We start from the raw sequence: 26,208 nt of genomic DNA on the forward strand, positions 1-26,208 counted from the left end.
CAGCTGGGATAGGAGGACCTGGGCCCTCTCTCTCAACCGGGTCCCAGTCCAGGGCCCTATCGGCAGTGAGTGTGGTCACCACCCAGTCAGTGGAGATCCTACCACAACACACCAACTTTCCTCGGATGGGAGATACCACTCACCCCACCTCCCTGGGCCACTTCCTGCCATGAGTCCTGGAGTTGGGGTCCATTCATCACTGGGGTCTTCGAGCTCCCCGGTGCTGGTAGGTTGTTGGGACTCCTGTCGGCTGGCAATAGGCAATCAGTCTTCTGTCTGGGCCTCAGGGTTTCTGGTTCCTGCAGTCGGGCTGAAGTGGCTCCTGGGCTGGAGCCTCCACCAAGCATCCTTCCTCCCCTGCGGTCAGCCCAGAATGAGCTGGACGGCTCCCTTTTATACTGAGGCTCATAACATAGGGTTAACCCTATCTTGCCTAGTGTGGCATATGCAAACCCCGTCACAGACTGCAAGAGATCAGCTAGTCTGGCCCCCTGCACTAAGGCAGGACCAAGTAAACTTAGACCATCCCTAACAGGTGTTTGTACAACCTGTTTTTAAAACCCCTAATGACAGGGCTTCCACAGCCTCCCTTGGAAGCTTATTCCAGTGCTTAACTACCCTTATAGTAGGAAAGTTTTTCCTAATATCCAACCTAAATCTCCCTTGCTGCAGATTAAGCCAATTACTTCTTGTCCTACTATCAGTGGACATGGAGAAAAATTGATCACCGTTCCCTTTATAACAACCCTTAACATATTTGATGACTATTATCAGGGCCCCCCACAGTCTTCTTTTCTCAAGACTAAACGTGACCCGATTTTTAAATTTTCCTCACAGATAGAGTTGGTAGGATTAGATTTGTATTGGTAATTGACTATTTCAGCAGACACAAACTGATGAAATTTTTTCCCTTCAATAATAATAATAAAAATTTACCAATAGTCAAAGTAAGAAAAATGCTGCTTGAGAACATATTAGCATTTGATTTAAGAATATATACTTTGTATATTTTGAAATGCAATGTTGACTTGAATACAGCTAACGTATCTAAATAGTCTTTAACCTGTTCTTTTCGTATTTTGGTTTCTTTTCCTTTCCCTTGTTAATATTAATTGTGTTAAGTATCTGGTCACAACTGCTCTTTTTAGTGAAGACTAAAGCAAAAAATACCTCAGCTTTCTTAATGTCATCCCATTATTAGCTCTCCTTCCCCACTAAGTAGAGAACCTACACTGTCCTTCATCTTTCTCTTGCTCCTAATGTGTTTATAGAACTTATTGCCTTTTATGTCCCTTGCTAGATATAACTCATTTTGTGCCTAAGCCTTTTGGATTTTGTCTCTACATGCTTGTGCTAGTCTTTCATACTCATCCATAGCAATTTGTCTATGTTTCCACTTTTTTGTAGGATTCCTTTTTGATTTTCAGGTTTAGAGAGCTCCTAATGGAATCATTTTTGGCCTCTTATTCTTCTTCCTGCCTTTCCTTTGCATTGGGATAGTTTTCAGTTGTGCCTTTAATATTGTCTCTTTGGGAAACTGCCTGCTCTCCTGAATTCCTTTTTGGCTTAGATTTTCTTCCCATATATCACTCATATTCAGGCTACTTTGAGCTGAGTAAAACAGTAATTAGTCACCTGAAAATCTATCTTTGCAAAGCATGAAATTCTTGATCAAATGTGTTCAGATAATGGTCTGCTACGTACTAGTACAAAATGCATAGCATTTGTAGAGTAGTGGGCTTCTGTGCATAGAATCATAGAATATCAGAGTTGGAAGGGACCTCAAGAGGTCATCTAGTCCAACCCCCTGCTCAAAGCAGGACCAATTCCCAGCTAAATGTTACACCCAGTTCAAAATATCCAACGTCAAAAGGATTAGCAGAAAAAAATAGTCAAAAAATATACTCAAGAAACGAGAATAATCAGAATCATCTGTCCAATTATGAATGGGTAGATATCTGAAAATAAGACTTCCAGTGGCAACTAGCTTATTTAAAATAAGCAAGAGAGACTGTACTAAAAGAAAGAAGTTAATAGTTCATAAATAGATGCTGAAAAATTAATATAGCAGGATGATAAAGCTACTGCCCTCCAGTAAATGCCGGTGTTCAGAAGAGATACCTCCAGGAGGTAAATTGAAACCACCTCAGTTGGTCAAAGAAAATACTCCCAGATCCTGTAAAGTACAACTACACAGTGGACATGAGTTCAGAAATAATTTGGAAAACATATTGAAGGTTCCTGTGGACTCTGAAACATACATATACAGAGGAATTCACGGAGGTGGATTCTACAGCTGATGTAAAAGACACAATTCAGGATCTTTCTCCAACACCTGAAATGTCTTAGTGGTCCAGGAATAATGCCTTAGTGTTCCAAGAATAAAGCAATACTTCTGATTGCAGACTATCTATGTTACTATTCAATAAGTAGTATGTCTCAGCCCTGGCCTATCTTCAGTGTTAATACAATTTGATACATACTGATTAAAATTAACTAGGTAGAGTCTGCTACATCACCTTGATATCTAAGTCAATAAATCAATACAAAATATTTAAATATGAACTAAGGTAAAATGAGAACTGATGCATGTGCTGAATGCCTCCCCCACCATCTACTAGCCAGTTTGTGGAGACCCTTCAGCACAGAAATAAATTTTATCTAATTTATTTCCCATCTCTGAATCCCTCCTGACACTTCCTGCTTCTTTGAGGATATCCAATAATACATCTGTCTTTGAAATCAAATACCAAAAGTCTCATTGCAAGCCTAGTCTCTGGGGTGTCAGAGAGTGATACATTCTGGGATATCTTTCTCTTGAGATCCCCGATGCCATGGGTTGAAGTGAAATTTCTGGCATATGATGGCTTGTGTTGAATGGCAACCTTATGTTCAGTGATCTACATAAGAATGAAGTCAAGAGACTCTGTCCTCAAGATATTTACATAGATATTCCTGCATTCCTTGCACAGCCCAAACTTATGTAGCCTTCATGGAATTTCGGGTGCATATGGGATGCAGAATCAAGCTCAAAATGTAAGGGTTGGTCTACATTGAAAAGTTACATGTGTCATAGCTACATGTCTTAGGGGTGTGAAAAATCCACACCCCTAAGAGACGTAGTTAAGCCAACCTAACTCCTAGTGTAGACATTGCTAGGTCAATGAAAGAATTCTTCCGTTGACCTAGCAACTACCTCTAGGGGTGGTAAATTACCCGCAGTGATGGGTGAGCGCCTCCCATCACTGTAGTAAGTGTCTACTACACTGACTGCTACAGCTGTACAATTTTAAGTATAGACATAGCCTAAGTCAGGTATTTATCTATTTACTTGTACATTTATTTTACTTGTCTACTATAAAATATGGCCTGCAACACAGATCCTCACAATAATTGTTTTTAAACATGAATAACTAGGATCTAAAAACACATATTTATCATCCTTTGAATATTTATCACTTTAATGTTCAAGAAAATGCAGGCAGTGCTACAATTTATTTTTCCTGTACAGTAAAATGTATGAAAATCAAATGTTTTCAGAGTCAACATAATCACAGCATCCCATTTTTTGACTTGTGTGTTCATTTACAGTTTGCTTATAGCTGCTTCACAGAGATGGAAGTTTGTACATTACAATGTGGTTCTATTGATTTATCAGTAACAAAATATCCTAAGTATACTCAGTAAACTGGAAAAGCTAGCTCTGAGGCTAGTATTGTATAACATCAGCTTGTTGTGGAATACTTCAGAACAAAATCAGAATGTTGGCATAGTCAAGATAAATGGTGTAAACCAGACCAGCAAAGACTAATATTTAGTAAGACCAATAACACAAACAAATTAGATCTTGGAGTTGTACACTTCGTCCAGTACCAAGAAGCATATTTACATAGCATTTTAAAGCATATAGTCAACTGTTCTATGACAAACTATTAAATTACCTTTTTGAAAACACGCTAAATACCACTTGAAGACAAGTAAGAAAACTTTTTTGTGGAACTTGCTTTTTTCCCCAGGTGAAAAAGTAAGTGTCTCAGTAAAAAACCATTAGCTTTAATAATTTCTATCCAAATAAAATATACCCATGGCATTTATATTGCTGTTACTAAATGATATTTAATTGTCTTGCCAAAGCCATTTATCAAAAAAGGTAAAAAATAATTTATTTGTGACTTGGCTGTTGGAATGTAAATAAGGGTATTTTTAATAATATTGAAATTGTTTCTGAAAATATGCAAAAACTTGAACGTTGTAGCCAGATAAAACTGTAATTGCAAAAACTCAGCAAAAATTCAGACTTTTTGGAGGCTTATGAATTACTTACAAAGTTTTACTGAATGGCTGGGCTAGTCATTCTTGTTTTTTACAATGCCAATGGAAATAACTATTGCCCCGATCCAGCAAAGCACTTCAGCCCATGCTTAACTTTAAACAGACTTGAAATTAATGGGACTACTCACTTGCTTAAAGTTAACCAGGGGTATAAGTGCTTTGTGAAGGTGGAACCTACCCAATTCTATGAAGAAAAGGTAGTTTTCATATTTCTAACCCAATATTAAATGACTAAACTAACAGCCAGCTTTTTCCACAAGACTTTGAGCAGGTTCTAATATTCTAAACAAGGAATTTATGTGGAGAGGCAGCATGTCTGCAGCATAATTTGAGGGAGAGTTCTATGCATGTGCAGATGGCACATTTTGCTGAGTAATGTTAATCCTCAAACAGTGCCTTTGCGATCTTTTTTTCTATTGTGTGCAAGTGATCACCTCTGTATTCTTGTCTGTGTTTGTACAGCACCCAGCACTATGGGGCCCCAGTTGTCATTAATTCTCCATTAATAATGCCCATCCAAAATATTTTTAAAACATTACAAGAAATAGATAACGTAGGTAGAGAAATGGCTCATCCACAGCATTTTCCTTACATTATTGAGAGATTAGTAATAAATAGTCTGCGGTTGTTTTTTCAAGAAATGGTTTGCAGGATTTGACCAACTGTGAATACCTCCAAATCCAGAGGTACTGAAAGGTCTATGGGCAAGATGTATTGCTCAGTATATGCCATTGGATTCTGCCAGAAGGTTGGGCAGTTTGGGCTACTCATCTGTCGTCTGTCATGAGGGAGTTATCACAAGTGAGAGCTTAACTAACTACGTTTCTGTACCTCCAAACCCTTTCCCACTGTCATTTGATCTCTCTATGGCACCATCTCTGCCATTTCAGCTTGGGCAACATCACCTCAGTTATGCCAGGAGGGAAAATCAACTAAAATACATCACGCCTATATTAAAAAAAAGGTTTTTTCTAAAAGTATATTCAAGGGAAATTGATGGTTGTTTGGGGTGGGAGGACAGGAAGAATTTGCTCCATAGACTCCCCATTGCTCTCAGTCATAATGGTACGGCTACCTACAAGAAGGGAGAAGAAAAATAAGAGCTGTCTAGAGCCCAAGAGTCTGCCTCAGTGTTTGTAAAATATGCACAGAATCAAGAAAGAACATGATCTTGTCTTCATTGTTTACAGTGTCAAGAGGGTGTTTAGTGTTTTAAGCAGTGACTGCCAAAACTACGTCTTGGTGGGATGCGCTTGAGAAACACAAACCTGGGCAGTGTAACAGTATTTGCAATTTTGCAAACCTCATTGTAAACAAGATTTGACTAGGGCACACATAAAAGAGGTGGAGCTAACATGGAATAGACAGACAAGAAGGTCAGATCTGGTCTTACAAGGAGGACTTGTCTGAAGCATACAGAGAGGCATTAGAATGATGGCATTAACATTTAAAGTTTAAAGATACTCACAGCTTCCCTAGAGACTTTTAAAAATACACCATTTGGCTTACTGTGTAACTAACACAAAATACTATAGAACTGATTTATATGCTTAACGTTTTTACAGTTGTCAGATAATCAGTTTTTGAGGTCATTTTTGAGTATTTCTAAAGAGGGCAAAAATCTCCAACAGAATATATTATTGTATTAATTCCAATTCCTGCAGCACATACCCTCTGATTCATATCATTAAGAGACTTCTCAAAACTTGGAAGCATTCTAGATCCCCAAGTATGAACGTGGTCCAATGGATGGGCCATGGGACTGGGAGCCAAGAGAGAGGGGGTCTATTCCCAGCTTTCTTCAGTCCTGGTCCTGCAAACGCTTATGCATGTGCTTAACTTTGCACGCATGAGCAATCCTACTCATTGAGACTACTTGTGAATAAAGTTAAACACTTGCATTAAGTGTTTGCAGGATTGGGGCCATACTGGTTTATTGTTTGAGCTTGAGCAAGTCACTTACTGGTAACGTCTGTGCTCAACCATTTTCCCATCTGAGAAATAGAGCTAATGTTACTCACTTGCTTTTGTGAAGCACTTTTTTTGGTAAGTTTTATGGTAAAAGGCACTCTAAGTGCTAAGTAGTGGTAATAGTTAAGGATACGTTTATGTCACGGAGGTCATGGAAGTCACAGAAGCCATGACTTCCAGAGACCTCCGTGACATCCTCTGCTTCAGCCCCAGGGACTGCGGGACTCTGGAGCTGGCAATCAGTGGAACCCTGCCAGGGTTTCAGTGACAGGCGACAGCAGCAACCAGTGACAGCAGCAACCCCTGCAAAGTTCCAGCTACAGGTGACAGACTCCTGAGGGGGTCCCTCCTCATGGTTCCAGCGACGGGCGACAGCTGGAGGAAGGATGAGGGGGCACCTTGGGCAAGCAGCTGGGGGTGTCCTGTTTTTTCTTTGGGAAATATGACCACCCTGCAGCTCCCAGCCCACCCTTCCGCTTCCAGCTGCAGAGGCGGAGGGGGATCCCCAGAGCTCCCACGGTGGGGAAGCCATGGAGCAGCAAAAGTCACAGACAGGTCATAGCTTCTGCGAATTTTTGTTTATTGCCTGTGATCTGTCCGTGACTTTTATAAAAATAACCATGACAAAATCTTAGCCTTAGTATTTTATTATTAGAAGCCCTCCCCACTACTAGTAGGGGGCTAACATGCATCCCTGGAGGGACAGGTGTTTTGGAATAGGGATTGCTGTCCCGTACAGAATAATTTCCTGGCCCAACAAAACTTTAAGTATCTGCTAGTGTGGGTCACTGCAGGACGTTTGCCTATTCCTCATAAGAAGCCCTAGAGCTAGCCCTGCATTGAATAGGCAGAATTCTCAGCTCGCTATAATTGTACTCACATTCTTTTCCAACCCTGGTGTTTGGGAGACAGTGGGCCATTAAAATCGGTCACTGTCCCTCAGTCTAGCAGGCACTGATCCAAGACTGAATATAGCAACTACCAGACTTAGGAACAGAGAAAATTTCAAACCCTGATCTTGTTGCTTTGATCATCTTATTCTTTTTCGGTGGTTTAAAAACAAAACAAAAAATGAGACCCTCGTATTCTTGATCTTATTATTTTACAATATGTGTATGGCTTTCTCAGCTTCGTACTGGTTCAGTTTATTGGTTAGCAGGCAAGCTTTCTCACTATCAGTCTCATTCTCTGTGATCACAAACCTCATCTCTTATGGAAAGAAAAACATCCACATTCTGTTCCATGATTGTTCCATGATCACATACTCCAACCTAGAGTTTATGAATACTCTACATGGTGACAATAGGCACAGCAGGCTGTGGTAATCAGTTTTGATTTTAAAAAGAAAGAGAAATGGATTTGGGGCATTGCCCAGCAGGCTAAGCAAGGGCTTACCTTTGGTGCCATTGCAGATAAGTACTATCTGTTCTGTAACCTGTAGAAATACTAGAGGATCCAAAGAATAGTTCTTTAAAACAGCCATACAAACAAAAAAACCCTCATCTGGGACCTTGCAACCACCCCAGGGTCCTAGCTTAGATTTGAAAGATCCCACAGAGCTACTGGTATCCCACACTGTTCTTCCATATTGCCAGTAACTTGCCTTTTGTCTGTGTGGGTATCCTATGACACCTGCCAGCTGGCCTGCTTTAGCAGCAGTAAATACAACTCCTAAGAAGAATGTTGGTTGTCTTGCTAAATTGATTGTATATAACAGGACACTGCAGAAAATAAGTGACCTGATCAGAAGTATTATTGAAACAACTCCTCAGCTGATGTAAATCGTCATAGTTCTGTTGGAGTCAATATGCTGATTATGCCAGCTGAGAATCTGCCCTTAAACGCCGTGCGGCACATGAATATCACAGCTAGATACACATGCAGCTTTTCTCTGGAAGGAATGCTCTTGAGAGAAGGGTGGGGAGCTGTTAGGAGAGAGACTGAGCCTTTCAGGAGTTCATGACTTTTTAATAACATCAAACAGCACTACCAAAATGAAAGGCTAGTATTCTTCTGTGGTTGATAGGAAGTAGTGATTTCTCCTCCCTTCAAACCAATAAATACTTTGGCACAAAGGCTTTCTATGGTAAAGCTATCTGACCTGAAAGGCAAAACTGCTAGTTTTTCTTATGCATGTGACAGAGAGAATTGTTCCAGTAAATATTTGGTATGTAAATCAAATAAACTCCCAGTTAATGTAAGCAAAAAAGCTGTGAAAATGTGGTCATTCCAAGACACATGTTCTGATGCCAGGATTTTTTATATGAACTCTACAAGGAAGAGAACAAACTATGGAACAAAATGACCTGAAGCAATAATTGTCAGTGACAAACTGTTATGGAGAAATCAGTATAAAATAAGTCATACATAAAGAAAGAATTTAGAAAGTGGTTTCTAATATACATGTGGGATCAGTGGGCCACTAATGAAGCTACCATACAAGTTATTGGGCTCCATAAAGGGATAACTTGATGAAATTCTGTGGCCAGGAGGATCTAATGGTCTCTTCTGGCCTTTAAATATGTGAATCTGTCATCTATTCTAATTATTATTATTTGTTTGTCAACAGCTTGCACAGAATGGTACAGTACAGCAAATAAAGACAGTCCTTGCTCCAAAGAGCATGCATTCGAAAAGATAAACACATGGGAGGCTGGTTGTACTGAAACCCAGTTGTAAATGCACTTCTTCGTAAGTACTCTAAAATAGGGGAACAGCTGTACCCTTAGCAAGAATGACTTAAGTCCCAAATACGGACACAGGGCCTAATTCTCCATTGGGAGTAAAACACTATCAAAACAGAATGGTAGTGTTTTACACTCACTTTTCCTTGATGTAAGTGATGGTAGAAGGTACATGGCAATGCTGATGTCAGGCTCATAATCTTTGAGACAGAAGGTATAGGGGGAAACTATTTGGCAAGATTAGCTATTGTGGGCCACAGAACAATATTTAATATTTTAGCCAAGGCCCATGTAAACCAGATTTATTTTGAAAGGAGCCCAACTGGCTGTATTTACCTCTAAGTTTAATCCAGTACAAAATTATTCTTTCTGGTAGAGAAACTGCTGAAGGAGTTTTATTAGAAATGCTTGTTTTTAGGTCAGTGTGTAACTGTGAGACAATAACTTCCACTGCCAAATTTAAGCCCGGGAGCTCATTGGAACATACTTACTGGAGTGACATAACAAACAGTGTTGGCCAATCAGTAGTTGGTGGCAGTTCCTGGAGTAGGTTAATTCATCACGGTGGTGTAATGTGATTTAGAGCTAACAGGCTCTGCTCAATCAGTCTCTTAGATTCTTATGTTTTAAGGCCAAAAGGGACCATTTTATTCATCCTATCTGACCTCCAACATAACACGGGCCCTAGAATTTCACCCAGTAATTCCTGCATCCAGTTCATAATTTCTGACTGAGCCCAGAGTCTTTTGTTAAGAAAGACATCCAGACATGATGTAGAAGAATATTTGTTAAGTGTGAGGAAAGCCGCATGATGCCTCTAATCCATATCAAGACTTCATCCAATAAATAATCTATTACAGGATTGTAGAAGACCTGCCACTTGATCTGTTAAACACCGACATCTCCCGCTCTTTCTGTCTACTGCCTCTTACTCGTCATAGAATGTGTCAGAACTGTTGGGTTTGGGAGAGGCATTAATGTCAGCAAAATACATTCCACAAGAAACCATCAAGCACCCAAGTAAGGCCATCTTCATGGCCTGAGCCTAATCTAATCTGTTGGACAGATAACCAAAGGTTAGAGTGTAGTTTTATAAGCCTTTATATAGTATTTCAAAATCCACAAGGGTTTTGTTTTTATGGCTTTTATCATCCATCTGCAGGTAGAAGCTATTGTTTTACCCTAGTCTATGTATTGCTGTGCAGATAGCACATAAGGCTAATTGAAGGATGCTATTCTCTAGTAGAGGTAAATTTTAGGTAGACCTGAGCTGTAATCTCCCCAGTGATCCCCTTGGAGCAGTGCAGATCTACACAAGCCCTTACTCAAGGTTTGTGGCTAAATGTCACTGTCCACCATAAAATGGGCAGCGCAGGCCAGAGAAGGGGCACAGGGGGGAATGCGCTGATTCAGCACTTCTCTCAGCCTTCATCAGTAGATCTTATAGTAAGTCCAAACCCCAGTTTAAAGCTGTATTTCCTTATCTGATCTCCTGTAGGAGGGGTGAACTGACAGAGCAGTGACTAGAGCCCTATAGCTAATATTAAAGTTTCTGTCATCAAGAATTTTTAAATCTATTTTAATAAGGAAACTTCTATATAATTCAGAATTATTCATAATAAGAGTAGACATCAGCCTCTGGAAATCTGGAGCCCACCTCCAATGTATGGCAACCCAAAAGGAAACATCAATGAAGGAAAATCCATAAATCTACTAAAAATACAAATCAGTCAAGCACTTAGAACTGTCTAACCACATCCAGTATTCAAACCAGAACAGCATACATAAGGGACAAGAGAGCACAAACCTAAAGTAACTGCATAAGCAAGCAAGCAGACTATGTCTTGGAAAAGAAATCCCTGACTGCTTAGGCAGTCTGCTTCTGTAGATGGGACCTTCTTCTCAAAGCTTATGAACATTTCATGAAGAATTTATTCCACCTGGTAACATCACAGTAGCAGACCCCACCAGTAAAGCTATTTGCTACTACATTCAGCCACAGATTTCCTTGCTTTTGGCCTAGAATTAACTCCAACTTCATATAAAAAAAGGCCACGATTAGTCTAGCACAACTCAAGAGTCTTAAAGGCAATACATCTCTTGCTAAAGTAAGAAATACTCATGTATCAGCTTTGCAGATGTCTTTGCCTTTAAACTGTAGGACTTTTCTTATTGTGCAGGGTTATTAGGTAGGCACTATAGAAATAAGATAAAGAATATTTCTCACTCCTTTTTCTGCTCTTCAAATATGGCAAATTTTATCCATCCTTTAAGCATGGAATTTATTGCCCTTGGAATGTGCAGCTCAATATGACTAAAGGTGGAGCAGTACATATCCATATGAGGACATAATTTGGCCCAATGGTTTTTTTCTTTTAACATAGGTCTTTGAATATATAGATACAATATAGCAAAAAGAAATTGCACACCAGTAAAGTGATATTTGTAAGGTGAATTAATCTCTTAGAGCTAGATTTTCAAGGCATTTAGGCATCTAAAGGTGCAGAGAGGTGCCTCGTGGAATTTCTAAAAATACCTAAGCAGGTTAGGTGCCTGTCCTATTGAAATCAATGCGAGTTAAGTGCCTAACAAGATTAGGCACTTTTGAGAACTCCACTGTTATCTTCAGGGCCCTAAATATCTTTAAACATCTGGACCTTGGTCACTAGAGTTGATTTTTTTCCACCAGGCAGTCATGCATGTTCAATCTTCACTAAAAGGTCAGAAAAATCTCTTTTTCCTGAGTGTCCTCTTTGGGTAGCTTCAAAAGGTGAATCAAATTGGGTCATTATCCATGCTTATTCTTTGGGATAAGTGTTGCCTTATACATTTCAGTTATCCTCAGAAGAGCACCTCCTCCACAAGGTATTTCTTCACAGTATAAGACTCACAGCAGTGAAAAGATTAATTCATCCTGTTTTGCAAGATCATAGACAAACGTAATAAATATGTTTGCAACTTAACTAAAATATATCAAAACAAATATACAAAATGAATAAAAATGAATACATATGTACTAGGGCTGTCAAGTGATTAAAAAAATTAATCGCGATTAATCGTGTTGTTGAACAATAATGGAATACCATGTATTTAATTATTTTTGGATGTTGTCTACATTTTCAAATATATTGGTTTCAATTACAACACAATACAAAGTGTACAGTGCTCACTTTATATTTATTTTTATTACAAATATTTGCACTGTAAAAAACAAAATAAATAGTATTTTTCAATTCACCTTATACAAGTACTGTAGTGCAATCTCTTTATCATGAAAGTTGAGCTTACAAATGTAGAATTATGTACAAAAAATAACTGCATTGAAAAATAAAACAATGTAAAACTTTAGAGCCTACAAATCCACTCAGTCCTACTTCAGCCAATCGCTCAGACAAACAAACTTGGTTACAATTTGCTGCCCGCTTCTTGTTTATAATGTCACCTGAAAATGAGAACAGGCATTTTCATGGCATTGTTGTAGCAGGCGTCGCAAGATATTTATGTGCCAGATGTGCTAAAGATTCATATGTCCCTTCATCTTCAACCACCATTCCATAGGACATGCATCCATGCTGATGATGGATTCTGCTCGATAACGGCCAAAGCAGAGCAGACCGATGCATGTTCATTTTCATCATCTGAGTCAGAGGCCACCAGCAGAAGGTCGATTTTCTTTTTTGGTGGCTCGGGTTCTGTGGTTTCTGCATCTGAGTGTTGCTCTTTTAAGACTTCTGAAAGCATGCTCCACACCTTGTCCCTCTCAGATTTTGGAAGGCAGTTCTGATTCTTAAACCTTGGGTCAAGTGCTGTAGCTATTTTTAGAAATCTCACATTGGTATCTTCTTTGCGTTTTGTCAAATCTGCTGTGAAAGTGTTCTTAAAACAAACGTGCTGGGTTATCATCCAAGATTGCTATAACATGAAATATATGGCAGAATGCAGGTAAAACAGAGCCAAAGACATACAGTTCATCCCCAAGGAGTTCAGTCACAAATGTAATTAATGCATTATTTTTTAATGAGCATCATCAGCAAGGAAGCATATCCTCTGGAATGGTGACTGAAGCATGAAGGGGCATATGGATATTTAGCATATCTGTCACATAAATACCTTGCAATGCTGGCTACAGAAGTGCCATGCAAATGCCTGTTCTCACTTTCAGGTGACATTGTAAATAAGAAACAGGCAACCGCATCTCCTGTAAATGTAAACAAACTTGTTTGTCTTAGTGATTGGCTGAACAAGAAGTAGGACTGAGTGGACTTGTAGTTTCTAAAGTTTTACCTTTTTTTGAGAGAGAGAGCAGTTATATAACAAAAAAAATCTACATTTGTAAGTTGCACTTTCATGATAAAGAGATTGCACTACAGTACTTGTATGAGGTGAATTGAAAAATACTATTTCTTTTATCATTTTTTCATTTTTACTGTGCAAATATTTGTAATAAAATAATAATATAAAGTGAGCACTGTACACTTTGTAGTCTGTGTTTTAATAGAAATCAATATATTTTAAATGTAGAAAAACATCCAAAAATATTTAATACATTTCAACTGGTATTCTATTGTTTAACAGTGCTATTAATCGCGATTAATTTTTTTTAGTTAATCGCGTGAGTTAACTGCAATTAATTGACAGCCCTAATACGTACAAAATGATGGGGTCTAAATTATCTGTTACCAGTCAAGAAGAGATCTGGGAGTCATCATGGATAGTTCTCTGAAAACATCGGCTCAATGTGCAGCGGCAGTCAAAAAAGCTAACACTGTTAGGAACCATTAGGAAAGTGATAGACAATAAGACAGAAAATATCATAGTGTCACTATATAAATCCATGGTATGCCCCCACCTTGAATACTGCATACAGTTCTTGTCACCCCATCTCAAAAAATATATATTAAATTGGAAAAAGTACAGAGATGGACAACAAAAATGATTAGGGGTCTGGAACAGCTTCCATATGCGAAGAGAGCAAAAAAGACTGGGACTGTTCATCTTAGAAAAGAGGTGACTAAGGGGGGGATAGTATAGAGGTATATAATGAATGTTAAGGAGAAAGTAAATAAGGAAGTGTAATTTGCCCCCTCACATAACACAAGAACTAGTGTTCACCCAATGAAATTAATAGGCCGCAGGTTTAAAACAAACATAAGGAAGTACTTCATCACACAACACCCAGTCACCACTGAAACTCATTGCCAGGGGATGTTGTGAAGGCCAAAACTTTATAACTGGGTTCAAAAAATAATTAAGTAAGTTCAGGGAGGATAGGTCCATCGATGGCTATTAGCCAAGATGGTCAAGGACACAACCCCATGCTCTGGATGTCCCTACATTTCTGACTGCCAGAAGCTGGGACTAGATGACAGGGGATGGATCCCTCAATAAATTGCCCTGTTCTGTTAATTCCTTCTGAAGCATCTGGCACTGGCCACTGTTGGACAACAGGATACTGGGCTAGATAGACCATTGGCATGACCCAGTATGGCCATTCTTATGTTCTTAATATTACTTCCTATAGGTTATTGGCCTCCATCCTTTTTATAAAAAATTACCTAAATTAAGAGATCTGGTGTACCAACTAGTTTCCTACACCTCCCATTCAGCTATGCATGCACAATGGAATTTAGGCTACTATCTCTGTCATAAGAATGGCATTTGGAGCAACAAGCTCCACCGTGGATTAGACGGCACAACCAGGAAATCTGCAGCAGCCCAATTTTGTCACCTTTACTCACTCTGGGTAATACCTTACTACAAAGGTAGTCTCATTAACTTTAGTTGACTATTCACAGAGAAAGGTGCTACTCTGTAAGTAAGGGTGGCAGAATTGGGCTCTGTGATGGACAACAGGGACATAGAATTATAGTTCCCAAAAGTGAGTCCCTAGGCTTGTACCAGGGCTTGTTAACCACTGATTTAGGCCATAGCACTATTTTATGGGATTAAGAGGGCTTTTAGGGGTATAAGTAGGCATTTTGCTGGCTCTCTGCACAAAGGTGAATTTCACCCTCTTTGTGATTTAATTCATAATTAGCTGTTATTTTTTATTTCACAGAATTGTTTAGATCCATGTTAGAGATGTGGTTTCTTAATCTCCTACTATTAATAATCATTTTTTCTAATAATACATAAATGCAAATCCATACAGGACTGAAATAAAAAGCACATAAGCTCTGCAGAGTTTGTACTTGGTGCTGGATACCTCATTTTGATGATTGCAGTCATCATTCATCTGAAGAGCAGAAGCTATGATTGTTAAGCCTCATTATTTTCAATGAGGCCTGACAGTTGCAAGGTTAAACAGAAGACAGCAACTTTCATCCTACTGGTATTTCTTTTCAAATATGGGCAACTCTTCACTAACTTGTCTACTTTAGTGTCCATTGCCATTGGTTGATCACAAAATTGTGACAATATCTACGTATCTAAGCACGCTTGCAGGAGATAGTTTAAACATTGATCTCTATTCCATATTTACCTTATAATCTTAAAGGTACTTAAATAACTGAAACCATTGTAGTTTTCCCCCCAGGTGTGCAGCTGCACAGCATTGCTTTTAATACAACAGTGATTTAAATAATCACGCTATCAGGTGTTTCTGTTTTCCAAAAAATAATGAACCCTCAAATCTCAGACTTTCAGTGTGTCAGATTAGTTTCTTGAGAGAGATTTTCATAGGTGCTTAAAGTGGCTGAGAAGGTTGTTATGATGCTATTGAACATAATAAATAAGATATCTGTGACATCCAAAGGTCCTGCTGCTGGTGCTGGTGAAAGTAAAGGGAGGTGAATGATGATATCTAAATCAGGCCTGGCCTCCTTCCCTTTTCATATTCCTATAACACTGAGCTTTGTGGGCCTGAACAGGTCTAGAGCCAGCAGCAGCCCTAGCCATTTTGCCAGCCAGGACAGAAAATGTTTTAGGACCATGCTCCCTGACAGCAGCTGAAAGTGGGAGAAAACACAACCAGCCAGTCAGGATCAGAGTGGGGGAAAAAACAGCACAGCACTTCAGCACCCCTGGAAGTTGGCACCCAGGAGAACCATCCTGCTTGCCCAGAACTGGCCCTGCCTATAGCCCCCATTCATGAAGATTAAAATTGTCATCTTAATCCTTAACCTAAAAAAGCCATCAAAGGAAAGCTGCTCTTCTTGGATATCTCCCAGATCTTTTGCAGAGACATTAGGTGATTCCTGGTTGGTGAAGGATAGGGAACTGATGTCTATTCAGTGAAAGAGGGCATATCTCCTGCAGATGGAAAGCAGAAAAGATACAGTGGGTCTGATCCTCAGCTGATGTGAATTGGTATCACTCCATTGACTTCAATTGTTCAAATTAGAGCTGGTTGAAAAATGGAATTCCCGTCCCATGGGAAAAGATTTTGAAATTGTTTCTCATCCTGAATTCGGACGAAGGGAATTTTTTTGTGAAACGAAATATTTCATTTGGACTTTATTAAAAGATTTCATTTCAATAAGATCAAATCGTTTTGTTTCAACTGTATCATTTTGACTTTTATAATTTTATTATTTTTACTGTTATAAAAGTTGAAAGATTTCATTAATAACATATTTGTTATCAAAATGATGAAGTCTGAATGGACTGTTTCATCCCTATGAAATGTTTCAATAATTTCCCATCAAAAATTTCAACAAAATAGATGCACTGCCATGAAATGTTTTGATTTTGTCAAATCAGCATTTTCCAAAAGAAAAACATTACATCATAAAATTTTCACAGCTATATTCCAAATTATTTTAAGTATTGTCCCTGAAATAGGAAATGATAAAATATATGAACTTCTAAGTAACAGGGAAGAAAAATATGGCCCATCATGTAGCTATGAGGTAAAATCCTTAGATCTTCTAACCTAAAAGCCACTCACTTAGCCAGCCTGGAAAAGTATTTCTGGTTAGGGTAAACTACATAAGAACTGACTTATGAGAGTTGTGTTGATCATGGTGGATAAGTTGTTTCCTGCCTGACCCTCACCCCCAAAAGTTTGATGCATGTGTTATGGCAAATAATGGAAATTATAGAAAATAAAAGACAAAAGAAAAAATGACAAAGATATATAGACAAGGGGGAAGAGGAAGAGGAGAAATAGTTAACCTATAATGATACTACCTATGCTAATACTTAAAATGTGAAACTACACAGACATAAAAACTGTATCTTCAGTACCTTCACTGTGGAAAATGCAACTAGTACCATCTAAATTTTCCATGTGTCATTTCCTGGTGCCTGTTGATAATCTTCCCCTCAATTGCTTTTGGGTAGTGAATTCCTAATCTAGTTTCAGGATTTAAGCCATCTGAATAGCACAATAAAAGGTGTAGTTTCATGGTGCTCAGAGGTTCCTGGAAAATGTGAGTGTTTCAGTACCTAATTGTACACATTAGTGAGTATCAGATGTTATAACTTCTGGCAGTAAATCCAAGAAGCACGAACTAATTCTTTTGCACTGAAGTCACTAATGCATCCATTAGGTCAAATGCATTTTTCAGCTTTAAAGGGGTTGCATTACTTTTATATTGAATTTATGTTCCAGTGCTGTGCAGTATATATGTGTATATATGTATTTATGTTACCAATGCAGTATACAACACATATACACACAAAATCTTCTCGGACCAGAAAAGATGGTGAACTTTCAGTGTTGTGTGCAGCTAATTGGACTCACAAGTCACAACTCTTGTTAACTGGCATAGGCATTGAAAATATTCCCTTCCCCTCAAAGTCCAGCTTTATGATCTGTGTTTATTTGTGGGAGAACCTTCATTGGAGGATTACATAAAAAAATAGATAAACCGAGGAAATAGCTAAATACACTTTCATTGGAGTGCTTAAGAAAAATGCATGTGACTGAGAACTCCTGGACAAATTTAGAATTTGGGTTTAGTTATGTGCCAGGAAGAGTCTGATCTTGTGAGGCACTGAGCACCCTCACTCCCACTGCATTGAAGTCTATGGGAATTGAGGACTCTGAGCATTTTGCAGGATATGACCCTAAATTATTGTATGCTCTTGTTTGTATCATCAATTCAAAACATATGAACCAGTGTAGACATAACATCTTATACACTCTCAACTCAGAAACTTGACTTATCATGTATTTTGAAAAGAGATTTTGATATGAACACATATGGGATTTTTAGAGGTAAACATGCAGTATGTGCAAGGCGCATTGCACTATTGAGCTAAGGCTTGGTCTACCCTTAAAAATTAGATCGACCTAGCTACGGTGCTCAGGGCTGTGAAAAATTTGGCACCCCCAGCACCTTAGTTAGGTCAACCTAACCCCCACTGTAGGTGCAGCTGAGGATTCTTCTGTTGACCTGGCTACCGCCTCTCGGAGAGGTGCATTAACTACAGTGACAGAAAAAACCCTTTTGTCAATGTAGGCAGCACCTGTGCTACATCAGCATAGCTGGGGTGCTGCAGACTTGCCACTGTACCACTTGTATTGTACACATAGCTTTAGTACCAAGTGCTAAAAGAAAATAAGACAATTAGTATTGTGTTTAGTGAAGTCAACAGCCACAGAGTAGGGTTGTTGTTTTTCCTCCAGGAATTGAATGTGCTGCCCATGTATCGCGGCATATCTGCAGCGAGATTTATTCATAGTCCTGTGTCATGGGGGTCTCAGATACTGTATGTACTACACAGAGGGAAGATGAGTTGATATACACCTCTGACTGTGACTGGGTTGGGCTGTAGGTTAAAAGTTTCTCTCAAGTTGTCTGCATTCTGCCCTAGCGTCTGTCTTTTACAGTAATGCTTTGTTTCTTAGCATGACCACCACCAGGACAGCTTGGTTCAGTGCAAACACTGTCTCTTTCAGCCAGAACATTCCTAATGTTAGCTTCCTTTTTATTTTCTTCCCTCCCTTCCCCCCATTGCTCCCATCTCAGGTTGGAAAGGCTGGTGGACGTCCTGAGGAAGAAGGTTGGAGCAGGGACCATTAGGACTGTGATCTGATTGAAAGCTCCAGCCTAGGGAAGTATTCACATCTGGTGACCAGGCTGCTTCATTCAGCACTGTGTAAACACTAAAGCCTTAACTTAGCAAACAGTTGTTAGAAGTGGGACACTCCAATGACATTCCAGACTGAGATAAAATCAAATCATAAATGTTTAACCACTTTGCTGCTGAGTTGTGTTATTTGTCAAACTGTATCTCTGCAAACATGTATTTGCTTTAAGCAGCTGTATTGTGGTATGGTCAGTGAGTATTGTGGAAATCATTTGTGTGCTGTTTTAACAATAGTCTCTTCACGCAGTTAACATTGTCGGACTATAGTGTGCTGCAAGGCATAGCCCAGCCATGTTACATACGGCCTGCTTCAGGGGCCAGTCCTGCAAAGTGTAAAGCTGCAATGCTATTTATCAATCCGCAAACAATTGAATATTTTAATGTTGAATGTATTTCTTACTGATAATAGAAGTTCAGATTCAATGTTCTATCTATGTTAATATCATGGAGATGTTTTCCTCATAATGCACACTCCTAATCCCTCCGTATTGTAATTGTTAATCAGAATTATGTACAGGCATCATGGGGAAGGTAGACACATGGCTTTAAAAAGACTTTCTATAGCTAGCACAGAATCCTACTCCAGATCCATTTCAGCTCCTTATAAACATATATGGACAGTTAGATTTCACTAAAAGAGTAGATTCGTTAATTTGTAAAAATATAGTTACATTGATCAGGATTGAAACTGTAGAGACGATTATTCTGATTGTTATATGTCGCTCTTCTTCCTGCTCCCATGAAAGAAAATTTCTGCGAGGTTAATACTCCACCTGGCTGGGGCAAAGGAACTGCCGTTCACCTCCACTGTGTAAGGCACAGCCTCAGCTCTTCTATATCAATCTTCTTGCCTCCTCCTTTGAAATGGAAGCACTGAACATTCTGCTCAGCCCCCCTCGTCTGGCTTTTGTGTGTTTCTGCTGTCTTCTCTCTTTCGTGATTGTTTTTATAGAAGCAATGAAAGAAGAGAATAGAAGAATGAAGGAAAGAAATCTGCAATATGCCATTTAATGTGGAGAATCAGACTCAGGGTCTGTCTCTCTGGTCAGACACTGCAGTACTCTGCATTCTTTGTCTGCAGACCTAGGCTCCTTTTGGTTTCAGTCCCCCAACTAGGCCACTTGCAGGGGAAGCTAGGTTTACCGGCAGTGCATAGTACTTGTTATGCCCCAGGAGACTCTGTGAGTGATTCCTAACCACCCAATCTGCCCCAAGTCAGACTGTGATTATTGCTTCTGGACCTCCATAGTCATAAAACCACAGATGACCCTTTCATGCTTCCAGACCTGGGAGCTGGTAAAACCCTAGAGGCAGTGGCGGCTCCAGGCACCAACGCAGCAAACGCGTGCCTGGGGCGGCAAACCGCAGGGGGGGCGCCCTGCTGGTCCCTGCGAGGGCAGCAGTCAGGCAGCCTTCAGTGGCGCTCCTGTGGGAGATCCGCCGGTCCCACGGATTCAGTGGCAATCGGCAGTGGGTACGCAGAAGCTGCGGGACTGGCGGATCTCCTGCAGAAATGCCGCCGAATCCGCGGGACCGGGGACCTCCCGCAGGCGCACCACCAAAGGCTGCCTGACTGCTGTGCTTGGGGCGGCAAAAAAGCTAGAGCTGCCCCTGCCTAGAGGAACCGATGACTGCTGCACCAGGCTCTAGTTCCTCTTGTGCTCAAAGTGAGCCTGTAATTACTGTCTTGAGGATGCTGCTCTCACTAGATTGGAAGCAACTACCGCCCTATTCTAATACCCTTACTGTACCCCCAGTGGGTGTACTGAGTGGCGTGCCACATGCTGTGGACACCCTTGTCCCAATTCTTCTTGAGGGAAATGGCCAAATAAGGAAGGAAGACGTTGTTGTCCATGCTTGAGTGACCTAGCTGTCACTTTCACATTTATCTAGGTGTTTCTAGAATTTTCCCCTTGATTCACTCTTAGGGGTAGGACTTCTGATTTTCAGTTTTAACTGGTACAGCGCTCTTAGTACAAAAAATGAAACTGGTGTTTATCCATTGAACACCGGAAATGGTTACTTGTATCTAAGGACTTGCCGACATGGAGCAATAATGTGGACTGTGGGGTGTGATTTCTAAAGCGCACTAATAATGTATTGCACATTAATTGGTCCATGTAGATGCAGCTGGCATGCACAAAAGGTTCCCTAGTGCGCTATGACATAGTGCTGTTTGAAACAGTACTGTGTTAAAGTTCACTAGGGAACATTATAAAGAAATTACTCATTACAGTGTATATAGTATATACAGTAGTATATACAGTAGTATATACTGTAAAAGAGCTCCTAGTCCTTTACATGCAGACTTTACATAATCATGCTTCCATCCCCCCCTTTTATCCAGGAAAGTAGGATAGATCATACAAGATCAGATCAGCAGTCATTGAGTCAAATATACTCTTTCTGGTTGTGGCCAATAGCTGATTCTTCAGAGCAAGATGGTGACCGTCCATAATACAGTTGTGCTGTGTTGTATGTGAGGGAAAATTCCTTCCTGACTCTGTTTTACCATTTACACCATGAAGCATGAGCTCAGATTACCTCTTAGCATGGATTTTTAGCACCTTTGTAGTGCAACTACAAAAGACTTTTATTCATTGTTAAATTATCCATCACTTTTTTAAAATTCAGCTACGAATATTTGTCTTCTTTGGGAAAGTGCTTGGGAAGGCTCATCTAAATGTGAAGAACCTCTTGAGTTCTAATCCTGCCCTGCTACTGGCTTGGTGTGTGGCCTTGGGCAAGTCACTTAGGGCCAGATTTTTTAAAGGTATCTAGGCTCCTAAAGATGCAGATAGGCACATAGTGGGATTTTCAAAAGTGCCTGGGTAAACTCCCATTGAAATAAATTGATTTATGCTCCTGCTCCCATTGAAATGAACAGTTAAACCCCCAGTGACTTCAGTGGTGTGGGATCAGGCCTTTAATCTCTGTAGTGTAGGTGAATTCCTGGACCCATTAAAGTCAAGGAGAGTTTTGCCATTACCTTTAATGGGGGGCAGGATTTCACCCTTTTAAGTTTCCCCATCTGTAAAATGGGGATAATAGTATTTTGCTTTTGCTTTTCCTCACAGAGGTGTTGTGAGGATTAATTAATTAATCTCTGTACAGCACTTTGAAGGTGTAAAATACTATATAACTGCAAAATAGTCATTTTTTTTAAGTCTCCTTATTTATGGGGAAAGGATGAGGCTGTGTCAGATTGCATCCCGGTAGAGGTAGTTTCTTTGCCACCAGTTCAGAGTAAGGGCTTGTCTTCCATAGGCAAAGACTATGACAACGGTAATTACTGGTGTAAGCAGTGTCACCATTACTTTGATGTAGCATGGAGATATATGTGCATTTCATATCCCTCATGAGATTTTGTGCATTTCTCTATGTGATCATGCAGCGAGTGACAGCACTGGGAGCCATTCATGATGCATGCCATGATAAAATATGTAAATAGTGTCACGTTGTCACCGGATAAGAATGTTATTAATGCTTTTCAGTACTGTAATTATATTCATAGTAAGCCTTCCCTAAGCCCTCACTAATTAACAATATTGTGACAAGTCAACTTTAACAGAACAGAACTGTGGCCCTTTAGTCATTTAGTACTGTTTTTCATTCAGCCCACAGCCAAAATCTCATAGTGTAGTTTTGTACATTGGTGTCAGGAAAGCTGCTGATAGTTGAAAAGTTCATAGCCCACTCAGTCTTGTTAGTGGAACCCTATAGATGAAATCAGTTACAACCCTCTTTAAATATATTCAGATGATAGGTAGACTCATTAGTTAATTATTAATGTATGAGAATTTTAAGACTGCTTTTACAAATAAGCTATCATATTGAAATAATTTAACAATGTCAGTGTGTTGTCACAGAGACATTCCTTTTTTTTCAAATTATAGGATATTTTTTAAGATTTTCATTCATTTTAGTTTCCAAATTAAAATGGTTTTATAAAAAATCTTATTAGGTGACCTTGAATTGTAATTGCTTTAATTCACACACACAAATGAAGTTGCTATCTAAATGTCATTTTCTACATGCCTTTGTTTTCTTTGTTTAAAATAATGCCATATGAAAGCTGCTTTTTGTGGGTGCTGTACCCCATGTATCAGAATAAACAATTTACTGTGAGGCAGAGAAAACTGTTGCAACAAATGAATGGCAGTTTCTCTCATACTATACTTGACAGAGTTGCAGCATTACATGAAGTACATCTGGCTTTTATCATTATACCAGTTAACATAAGATCTGTGCAAAATATTCCTTTTTCTTCCACTGCACTGGCAAATCCAAAAAACAAAGTGTTTGTCTTGTTTTAGCTTGATCGTAAGTCAGCTGCTGGGCTTTAGTGGTCTAAACATTTCATTCTTCAGTTTTGTTGGGAGCGCACGTGTTCTATGAGGCTTTTAAACAAATACTTGGAATGGTTGAAAGATTTGCATTGCCAGTGCCTAGCTAAATATGTAGTCTTTAGAAAAGATGTGGTTTATTTTGGCACTGTTTAAAAAACTCAAATATTTTAAACATTTGTTAAGTTCAAGCTTGCACATTTGAACTAGCCCTATACATTCCAAAGTTGCATCTCATGTTACCTGTCTCTTTGTTTTTTGTATTTTTTATTATTCATTAAAATAGTCTTTGTAAAGGTTTTTTTAAAAAGTAACATAAAATATTGTCATTAAACTAATGAGAGTCAAAATTAACTGCAATGGCAGACATGCAATTTCAAAAATGTCTTTTGGAATCTGAAGCTTCATGTCAGTGGCCCAGATTTCTTCCTCATAGAATGAATAAAATATATTAGGGGCGTGATCCCACAGACCCTTCCTCTTAGGAGTAATGCTTACAGTGGGTTAGTAAGCATTACCCATACTACTTTGCAGGATCAGGCTATAAGCAGACAGTTTGGCTATGTAGTCTATTCATAAAGTAGAATAACTTCAGAAAAAAGAAATCCTTCTTTTCTGTTTCCAACATGTGATAGGGAATTTTTTATAATTTAAAGTAAAAAAATTAAACTTGCTTTGAATTTTCTGGTTAGTTTGAACCTGAACTTCATAGTGAAACTCAAGAGATGAAAACTACTGCAAACTGAAACTACCATCTTTCATGTGGCTCTAGTTAGAGGTAAAACTTAATTTTTGCTCTTAAATATTAAGTAGAAAGACTCTTCTGTTTGGCTAGTTGGTTGGCTTGTGTTGGTTTTTTTCCTCTGTATGATTGAACATGGAAATATACCTTTGTTTTGTTTAAACCCTACCAGGACCCCAATTCAACAAAGCACTGAAGTTAAGCATGTGTTTCAGTGCTCTTCTGGATCAGAACCCAAATGCAGATGGTCAGATTGAACTCTGGGGAAACAAGTACAGCTCCCATTGTCTTCAAGTAGAATTTAGCATGCTTACTTCAGGGTTAAATTTGACCCAGAGATTCTAACTGCCATAGGCCCTGACTCCATGGGTGTTTCAGGGCTGGAGCACCCATGGAAAATAAATAGTGGGTGCTCAGCAACGACCAGCAGCCCCATGGATCAGCTCCTCCCCCTCCCCACAGCACCTCCCACCCGCCAGCAGGCCCCGATCAGCTCCTTCCTCTCCCTCCCAGCACCTCCCGCCCACTGGTGATCAGCTGTTCAGCGGTGTGCAGGAGGCACTGGGGGAGAGGGAGGAGCGGGGCAGGAAGAGGCAAGGAGAGGAGACAGAACGGGGTGGCAAGAGGTGGGGTGAGGGGTTGGGTGAAGGGAAGGAGTGGGGACATGGCCTGGGGCAGAGTGGGGGTCGAGCCCCCCTCGGGAACTTAGGAAGTCGGCACCTCTGCTAACTGAATTGCATTCAGAAAAGTTCATATGCATTCAAATTGGTTTTGTACATAATACAGGTGTTTTTATTGTCATGAGATAAAATAGCAATATGTCTAATGGAACAGGCCACTCTCAAGTTCCAAGAGGTTGTGCTAAGGAGAACATGTGATATACAGTGTCCAAAGAGAGGAGGTCCATTTATTAATTACATGAACTTTCTACAACTGATAATTATCCAAACTATAAGTAACTTTGCACACTATATTCCCAAATAAAATTGAAGAAATAACTCTTGTTATCCCAAGGAGTTCAGAAGGGTAGAAACTATAATATGGTGCATTTGTCACAGACAGATATGAGCTGACCAAATTTCTGAAGCAAACCTTTTCAAAGAGACTTCCATATATTAAAATGCATGATTACATAAATAAATAAATAAATAACCATTGCCTGGGAACTGCTCTAACTTGCAGATTGGAGACGTAGAGTTTTGTTTTTCAGTATTTGACTTTCACAGATGTAGCTTTATTGTTTCACAAATTCTTTATGTGGCCCAATGGGTGTGTTCTCTGTATGCTATTTATAAAATCAATCTCTGTAATATGAGGCCACATACTGATGTCTAAGCAGGATTTCAGCTATCAACAGGTTAGAATCCCCTTCCTTTCAGAAAATAAAACAACTGATTTCTCATTGTAGCCATTAAGTTTACTTGGTGAATTCACTTTATACTTTATTAACCAACAAAGCAGCAGTGTATCAGAGTATACTTCTATCAGAATATACTGGACCAAAAAGAGAGTAACTAATGCTGGGAAAACTGCATCAGCTCAGATTTCGCATTACGACTATGCTTGATATCTTAACATGTCCAATAGTATCATTATTTTTGTTTCATCCACTTCACACATTGGAGCAAATTTTACTTTCACCCTCAGATTCTAACATAATAAAGCTTATGAAGAACAGGAATATTATCAATGAAGATCACTAAAGACTAGCAGTTGCACTGTGCTATTGAAGAAGATCAAGAACTGACAGAGATTGAAGCAAGATCAGCTACTGCATTGCTGCATCAGTTTGTAGTAATATGAAATGCAGAGGGTGGAGGATTTTATGCTATGACTCCAGTGTGTTTGAAAATAAAGGAGTGAAAGACGAATATGTTTGTGCCTGGTATTGATAGAAAACATGTTGGTACTTAATAAACTGGAAACATTACTTGTTCATCCTTGTAATAATATTTCTCCTCTAGTAGTGCCAACATCAGTGAGTGGTTATCTGGCACATAAAGTATTGGCCATGTAAATTAGGCTTGTGGAGGTCAGATTACCACTTCCTCTGACTTTTATAAATCCTCCTATTTTGTTTATTTGGGGTAATTTT

General features: G+C 39.3%; 1 protein-coding gene across 16 annotated transcripts in view; it reads left to right on the top strand.

The window, feature by feature from the left end:
- Positions 1-23,706, top strand: part of MIPOL1 (mirror-image polydactyly 1) — a 291,247-nt gene extending 267,541 nt beyond the window's left edge. For 15 of the 16 annotated variants that reach the window (XM_065593314.1, XM_065593313.1, XM_065593308.1 and 12 more), the window contains one exon: positions 18,905-23,706. In XM_065593314.1, coding sequence (XP_065449386.1) covers positions 18,905-18,971 — 67 coding nt within the window. In that variant the 3' untranslated portion in view covers positions 18,972-23,706. Of the gene's footprint in view, positions 1-8,872; positions 9,041-18,904 lie in introns of those variants that run through there. The other variant, XM_065593316.1, reaches the window with a different exon arrangement.
- Positions 23,707-26,208: the final 2,502 nt, after the last annotated feature.

Source organism: Chrysemys picta, chromosome 4 (assembly GCF_011386835.1).
Source record: "Chrysemys picta bellii isolate R12L10 chromosome 4, ASM1138683v2, whole genome shotgun sequence".
Taxonomy (NCBI): Eukaryota; Metazoa; Chordata; order Testudines; family Emydidae; genus Chrysemys; species Chrysemys picta.